At 48.6% G+C, this 8257-nt stretch overlaps 1 protein-coding gene across 1 annotated transcript in view; it reads right to left on the reverse strand.

The window, feature by feature from the left end:
* The window catches only part of naxd (NAD(P)HX dehydratase), a 50981-nt gene extending 42994 nt beyond the window's left edge, over window positions 1-7987 (reverse strand). Inside the window, exon 1 of the mRNA XM_085999883.1 lies at window positions 7959-7987. Within this exon, the coding sequence (XP_085856009.1) occupies window positions 7959-7987 (29 nt within the window). The remainder of the gene's footprint in view (window positions 1-7958) is intronic.
* Between the last annotated feature and the right edge of the window lie 270 nt (window positions 7988-8257).

The following is an 8257-nucleotide window of genomic DNA, read 5'->3' on the forward strand; positions in this document are numbered from 1 at the left end:
AGCTGACACAGCACAGGAACAAGTCACTTGATGCTGATCTTGGAGCATTGACCTTCTTCTGTAATGTATATACCTTTAAGGGGGGAACTATGTTTTACAGCTCATGTATACTGCAGTACCGGCAGTGACCACACCTGTATATAGCACTGAGTAGTAATCTGTATAGATCAGTTGCAGTGTGAGCCACATTGAGTAAACACCTGTTGTACCGTCCTCCGCAGTCTGTGTCTTATTATACACGGACGCAACATTTAACAATACCGACGCTTTCTTGTCATCTGACACCTCATTTGCCTTGCAGTACACCTCTATTCGTTCAAGATATGTAGTCCAATCTTCGACTTCATTGTCAAATGCGATGATACTGCCACTCTTCGGCATTTTGGGTGTGGTTTAAAATGGCGTCTCCCAATGGCTTAAAATGGCACCTCCTGCGCTTTCCTTCCTCCCCCGCTGCTGCCAACACCGCTCCCGGCGGTTCTCGTGGCAATGGCGGTGCCCTGTAGGTTTCGCGCGCTTCTCCTGCGCTGCTGCCAACGCCGCTCTCGGCGGTCCTCGTGGCAATGGCGGCGCCTCGCGGGTTTCTGCGCATCTCTCTCTCCCTCTCTTCGACGCTGCTTGGCCCCTGAACACCGGCTGCGCCCTGTGCGCTCTGCCCTCTCTCTCTCTCCCCCGTCGACGCTGCTCAGCCCTTTGCTGTGCCGCTCGGTCGGGCTCTAGCCCGCCGCTGTCCGGGAAGGGTCTGTGCACTACCTGTTGCCAGCCCGTTTCGCTGGACCACCTCGACTGGAAAGCCAAGCCTGGCTCTCGACAGCCTCCCCTGCAATTCTCGAGTCTCTGCTGGATGACTGGGCGGTTGCCCGTGGTCGACGCCCGAGTCTCTGGCTTTGACCTCCAATCCACTGATCTCCAGGAACGAATCCCCGGGAGGTGATGCAGAGTTGCAGGTAGGTTCGAACCTGCCTCGTCGCCAATGTTGCGTCCGTGTATAATAAGACACAGACTGCAGAGAACGGTCTGCAGTTCTCACACATACCCTTGAGAGACACAAAAATTATTTTGAAGACGTACATGGGGCAAAAAGTCTACCCCAAAGGAAAAATAAGGGTGACCGTTATATATAACGGCAAGGAAACACCAAAACTAGACTTGTATGTATTGCAAGATGGAGGACCACCATTACTGGGACGTGAATGGATCCGGAAAATACAACTGGATTGGCATTCCATACAGGCACTGACTGTGGCTGACAAAAAGGATGACGACGTCACACCTGGGCGACTGTCAAAGATCCTAACTGACGCGAAAGAAGTGTTCCAGCAAGGACTCAGAACACTAAAAGGCATGACAGCGACGATTAAAATTGAAGAAAACGCAAGCCCAAAATTTTTTACGGCCAGACCGGTACCTTATGCGATCCGCCCAGCCGTCGAAGCAGAGCTGGAGAGTCTGGAACGTTCAGGTGTACTGTCCAAGGTAGACTGGAGCGAGTGGGCTACACCCATTGTCCCTATGATGAAAAAGTCGTTGAGCAGCACGCCTGGGGAACCAAGGAAGGTTCACATCTGTGGGGACTTTAAGGTAACAGTGAACCCGGTCCTTCACACAGTACAATATCCACTTCCGCGGATTGAAGATATTTTCGCCTCGCTATCTGGAGGGAAACGCTTCACTAAGATTGATCTGGCCCAGGCGTATCTGCAAATGGAGGTAGAAGAAGCATCAAAAAAATACCTCACAATCAACACCCATAAAGGTCTATACCAATACAACTGGCTGGTATGCGGGGTAGCATCAGCTCCGGCTATGTGGCAGAGGGCAATGGAACAAGTCCTGCAAGGGATCCCAGGGACCCAGTGTTATTTGGACGACATCCTGGTCACGGGCGAAAATGACAGTGATCACCTTGCCAACCTGGAGCAGGTGCTCACTAGATTGCAGGAATATGGGCTCCGAGCTAACCGCCCCAAATGCGAGTTTTTTTGAAAACAGATCTCGTATTGTGGCCACGTTATCGATAAAGAGGGGTTACATAAGTCCCCAGAGAAGATTGAGGCAGTAGTCAAGGCTCCAGCACCGGAAAATGTGTCACAACTGAGGCCGTTCCTCGGGCTGGTAAACTACTACCATAAGTTCTTGCCAAATTTGTCTACAATACTACACCCACTGAACACCCTACTGCAAACTGGGGTGCCATGGAAGTGGAGTGACGAATGTAGATGAGCTTTCCAGAAGAGCAAAACGCTAATCACATCGAAAGAGGTATTGGCCCATTACAACCCAGCATTACCAATTCGGTTGGCATGTGATGCGTCACCCTACGGCATTGGAGCGGTGCTGTCGCACAAATTCTTGGACGGCTCAGAGAGGCCAATAGCCTTTGCGTCACGATCACTAACCTCAGCCGAGCTTAACTATGCCCAGATTGACAGGGAGGCCCTCAGCCTAGTGTGGGGAGTGAAAAAGTTCAATCACTATCTGCACGGGCAGAAATTCACCTTGCTGACTGATCACCAGCCTCTTGTCTCCATTTTTAATCCGAAGAAGGGCGTTCCGGTGATGACTGCGCAACGACTACAAAGATGGTCACTTTTTCTAGGGGCGCACCACTATGAGATTGAATATAAGGGCACGAAACAGCATGGAAATGCTGATGGGCTATCACGCCTGCCACTGCCTACTGCGGAGGAAGCACCAGCAGTGGATCCTGTCGAAATATTCCATTCGACTATAGTTGAATACCTACCGGTAACTAACGCTTGTATCGAAAAGGAAACCCGAAATGACCCGACACTGTCTCGGGTATATGATTTGACGGTGAAGGGATGGCCAGCACATGGCGACTCACTGTTGCCAGCATTCTCGACAAGGAGAGAACAGCTGTCAGTGTGCCGGGGGACCTTGATGTGTGGATCCCGAGTGGTAATTCCACCCAAGTTAAGGGATAGAGTGCTCAATGAGCTTCGTGAGGGTCATCTGGGAGGGGTAAAAATGGAAAGCCTAGCCAGGGCTTAAGTGTGGTGGCCGGGAATTGATAAACAAATCGAGGACCTGACCAAGAGCTGCTCAGGATGCCAGAAAGTCCAAAATGCACCACCACAGGCCCCTCTACACCCATGGGAGTGGCCCTCATCTCCATGGCAACGGGTGCATATTGATTTTGCTGGTCCATTCATGGACTCAATGTTTTTAATAGCCGTGGATGCGCACTCGAAATATCCTGAGGTCATCAAAATGTCCTCCACCACCACGGAGAAAACTATTGCAGTCCTACGGACCATTTTTGCCAGGAATGGCTTGCCAGAACAGATTTGCTCCGACAACGGACCACTGTTTGTGTCCGAAGAGTTCCGGAGGTTCTTGAAAAAGAATGGGGTAAGGCATTACACATCCGCCCCGTATAATCCAGCCACAAATGATTGGCTGAGAGGTTCGTACAAACCTTTAAGAAGGCAATAAAGGCTATGTACAATGACAACATTCCGCTGCAGCACAAGGTGGACAATTTCCTGTTCGCCTACCGGAATGCGACACATGCAGTCACCAACCAGGCCCCAGCCATGATGTTCTTTAACCGAAGGTTAAGATCTCGCCTGGATTTGCTCAGACCAAACGTACGAAGAGATGTTGAGAGTAAGCAATTCCAGCACATCCATGAGAAGCCAACAAGGAGCTTCAATGTAGGGCAACCAGTCTTGGCCCGCGACTACTGAACAGAAAAATGGCAGCCAAGAACGATATGCACACGGCAGGGCCCACTAATGTACACAGTGGACGTTGGGGAGAGCATCGTGAGACACCATGCTGACCAGATCCTAGAGTCACAGGAACAAGTCAACCCCATGCCTCGCCCACACATACCTGGTGATGAACCCGACGTACAGGTCGCATCTACCCCAGAAACAGTAGCATCGGAAGCTGATGAACCAACCGATGACAGGGGGCCAGAATCGCCTCCGCACCAAGAGCAAGACACTCGGGAAAGGCACTATCCAGAAAGCATCAGGAAGCCTCCCCAAAGACTGAATATATAAATAGACTATTTTCAGCTAATGTTGCAAGTTAAAAGTGTTAATTGTAATTAGTTTGATATTTAATTGTTAAATGAGTGTTATGGTACTGTTAATCTAAAAGGGGAGGAATTGTAATGTATATACCTTTAAGGGGGGAACTATGTTTTACAGCTCATGTATACTGCAGTACCGGCAGTGACCACACCTGTATATAGCACTGAGTAGTAATCTGTACAGATCAGTTCCAGTGTGAGCCACGTTGAGTAAACACCTGTTGTACCGTTCTCCGCAGTCTGTGTCTTATTATACACGGATGCAACATCTTCCAGTGAGAATCACTCGTGTAATTAGCGTCAAAGAAACTGTGTCTGCCTTTTATCGCTCTGGAGGCTCCAAAGGGAGTACTTCAGGATCACTAAAAAGAAAGACTTGTATTTATATAGCGTCTTTCACCACCTTAGGACATCCCAAAGCACTTCACAGGAATATTATAAGACAAAAAATTTGACACCGAGCCACATAAGGAGATATTATGGCAGGTGACCCAAAAGCCTGGTCAAAGAGGTCCGTTTTAAGGAGCGTCTTAAAGGTGGAGGGAGAGGCGGAGAGGGTCAGGGAGGGAATTCCAGAGCCAATGGTGGAGCGATGGAAATCAGGGATGCACAAGAGGGCAGAATTAGAGGAGCACAGATATCTCGGGGGGTTGTGGGGCTGGAGGAGATTACAGAGATAGGGAGGAGTGAGGCCATGGAGGGATTTGAAAACAAGGATGAGAATTTTGAAATCGAGGCGTTGCTTAACCGGGAGCCAATGTAGGTCAGCGAGCACAGGGGTGATGGGCGAACGGGACTTGGTGCGAATTAGGACACGGGCAGCCGAGTTTTGGATGACCTCAAGTTTACGTAGGGTGGAATGTGGGAGGCCAGCCAGGAGTGCGTTGGAATAGTCAAGTCTAGAGGTAACAAAGGCATGGATGAGGGTTTTAGCAGCAGATGAGCTGAGGCAAGGGCAGAGGCGGGCAATGTTACGGAGGTGGAAATAGGTAGTCTTAGTGATGGCGTGGATATGTGGTTGGAAGCTCATTTCAGGGTCAGATATGACACCAAGGTTGCGAACAGTGTGGCTCAGCCTCAGACAGATGTTAGGGAGAGGGATGGAGTCAGTGGCTCGGGAACGGAGTTTGTGGCGGGGACCGAAAACAATGGCTTCGGTCTTCCCAATATTTAATTGGAGAAAATTTCTGCTCATCCAGAACTGGATGTCGGACAGTCTGACAATTTAGACACTGTGGAGGGGTCGAGAAAAGTGGTGGTGAGGTCGAGCCAATGAAGTACATTTGAAGTGTAGCCACTGTTGTAATGTAGGAAACGCGACAGCCATTTTGCGCACAGCAAGCTCCCACAGACAGCAATGTGATGATGACCAGATCATCTGTTTTAGTGAAATATTGGCCACAGGGCACCGGGGAGAACTCCCCTGCTCTTCTTCCAATAGTGCCAGGGGAGTTTTTACGTCCACCTGAGAGAGCAGACAGGGCCTCGGTTTAATTTGGTTTAACACGGGGCTGTCAGCTGAGCTTTGAAGGCCAGATTGACTGTGCTTGTTGGGGCTACAATTTGGCCACTTCCACCCAACCAAACTCTAATATAAGAACCAGAAACTGGATTAGCAGTTAGTTAATATCGACTTAGCACATTCATGGTGAGCAACAAAGCTCTCCCTCGAGGGGCAGGACACTCTCGGCTGCGATGGGGCACGAAATAAATCTCTGAGCTGCCTGTTGCTGCAAAGCTTGTGTCAACAACAACTTGTATTTATATAGCACCTTTAATGTAGTAAAGTGACCCAAGGCGTTTCACAGGAGCGATTATCAAACAAAATTTGAAATTGAACAACATAAGGAGATACGTATTAGTAAAGGTGACCAAAAGCTTGGCCAAAGAGGTAGGTTTTAAGGAGCTGGTATCAGCCACGATTTATTGAACCGTGACCCTCAATGCAGCCAAGTCCTGCACAAAGAAAGCAGAGATCTGATCTGCAAATGTTTGCTTGACCCAGCTCAGCATGCTCTGTCATTTGTGCCACTCCCTGTTCTTTTCACCGCCTTTCAAAGACTTTTCTTTTGTCTTTTCTCCCGTCCTTGATCGGAAGGAGTCTTTTATGTCAGTATTTTTCAACGTCATTCTGTGCTTCACACCCATTACATTGAGATTTTAAAATTCTCATCCTTGTGTTCAAATACCTCCATGGCCTCGTCCCTCTCTTTTTCTGCAATCTCCTTCAGCCCCACAACACCCCCGAGATCTCTGCGCTCCTCCAATTCTGGCCTCTTGCACATCCCTGATTTTAATCGCTCCACCATTGGCGGCCGTGCCTTCAGCTGCCTGGGGCCCTAAGCTCTGGAATTCCCTCCCTAAACCTCTCCGCCTCTCTCTCCTCCTTAAAACCGACCTCTTTGACCCAGCTTTTGGTCACCTGTCCTAATATCTCCTTATGAGGCTCGGCGTCGGATTTTGTTTGATAATCGCTCCTGTGAAGCACCTTGGGACATTTTACTATGTTAAAGACGCTATAGAAATGCAAGTTGTTGTTGTACAGCATGGGGACTCCGATTTGCAATTATTACGAGGCTCGCACAGAGGGCAGTGGGTGCCTCCTCCTCCAAAACCAGCCCAGTCGAAATGAGGACTCCGCTCCTTCCCACCAATTGTGGGGCGGAGTTCAAACTCCCCGTCCCATTTGGGGTTTGCTTTAAAATCTATTTCTTTGCTGCTGTTGTACCTCTTGCTAGAACACCCTGGATCACCGCCTCCATTCTCAGCAACAGGCCCCCAGCTCAGCTCTGCCCTTCCTTCCCTGTGCTTATCGTGGTTCAGTGAGACACAGAATGCTCCAAACTTTCAATCCTTGTTCTGCAGAACAAGCGGAATTACTTGGGATTCTGCCCATTCTGCCGGTGGCAATATCTGTCCAATCAATACTTCCAGTCAGAGTGTGTTCAATACAGTTTTAACTTTGGGGAGTTGCATTATGTTCCTCTCACTCAATCACTAAATTTTCTTGACTAAAGACAGGAGCCACTTGTCTAGTCCTTACCCTCCACCCACCTTTTGGTTTCATACACCAAGCCCTTTGTCTTTAACCTAAATCCTTGAATCCTCGTTTATCTGCCTCAATCCTCTAACAATGGGAAGATAGTCCAATCTCCACCCCTGGTGTCTCTGCTATCAGTTACCAGGCCATCAGTTCTCCACTGTCCCACAGTTTTAAACTATCTTTTACAAACTTATCTCACTCGTCAGATCGACGATATCACTGTTTCCCAAAGTCACGCTAAGGACCCAACCTGAAGAATTATGGCCGGGATTTTGCGGCAGGAATAATGGTGCGGCTCGTCAGTGCTCGCCGTTATTATGGAGTAAATTGGACGGCAACTTCCATTGTCTGCACATGCAGTTAAACGCGGAAATCGGAAGGTGCGGTCCGAGTTGCCCTGCTCCTCTACAGGCTTCGCTCTAACAGTATCCCGCTGGGAGACTCGGCATTCAAACACATGAAAGGCGTGAACTTGTGGTACTTGCCCACGAGATACCCACTAAACACGCCAGAAAAAGTTAGGGCTTGTCCAAGTGTAAGTGAATTTTTAACAGTCTCTTTGGCACTGAAAATTTAATTTTACAAGTGTAGATTCTCATTCCTTCAGATTTAATTTTTGTTGGAGATTTTTAAAAATAAAAATTAAATTTTAGCTTTTTACTTTTGCTTTCTGTCTCTTTTTCTCTCAATCACATCTTTCTTTCCCTTTCTTTATTTGCTTTCTGTACATGATTTTACATTGAATTAAATATTCTAACTTACACTTCCTGGTTTAGATGGGGGGCAATTTTAACCCTACTCACAGCAGAAACCTGGCAGGCAGGCAGTTAAAATCACCCTGGCTCTTACCTGTCTGAAAGTCGCCATGATCGCCACATCTGCGGTTTTAACCTGCTCTCCTGGGCAGGCAGCAAGAACACACGCCTGGAGCCAACAGGGTCCTCAGGCTACAGGACGATATAAACGGATTGGTCAGATGGGCGGAAAAGTGGCAAATGGAATTTAACCCTGAAAAGTGCGAGGTGATGCATTTTGGACGGACAAATAAGGCAAGGGAATACACAATGAGTGGTAGGACCCTAGGAAGTACAGAGGGTCAGAGGGACCTTGGTGTATATGTACATAGATCCCTGAAGGCAGCGGAACAG

Source organism: Somniosus microcephalus, chromosome 10 (assembly GCF_052327205.1).
Source record: "Somniosus microcephalus isolate GS21.2 chromosome 10, FLI_Smic_1.0, whole genome shotgun sequence".
Taxonomy (NCBI): Eukaryota; Metazoa; Chordata; class Chondrichthyes; order Squaliformes; family Somniosidae; genus Somniosus; species Somniosus microcephalus.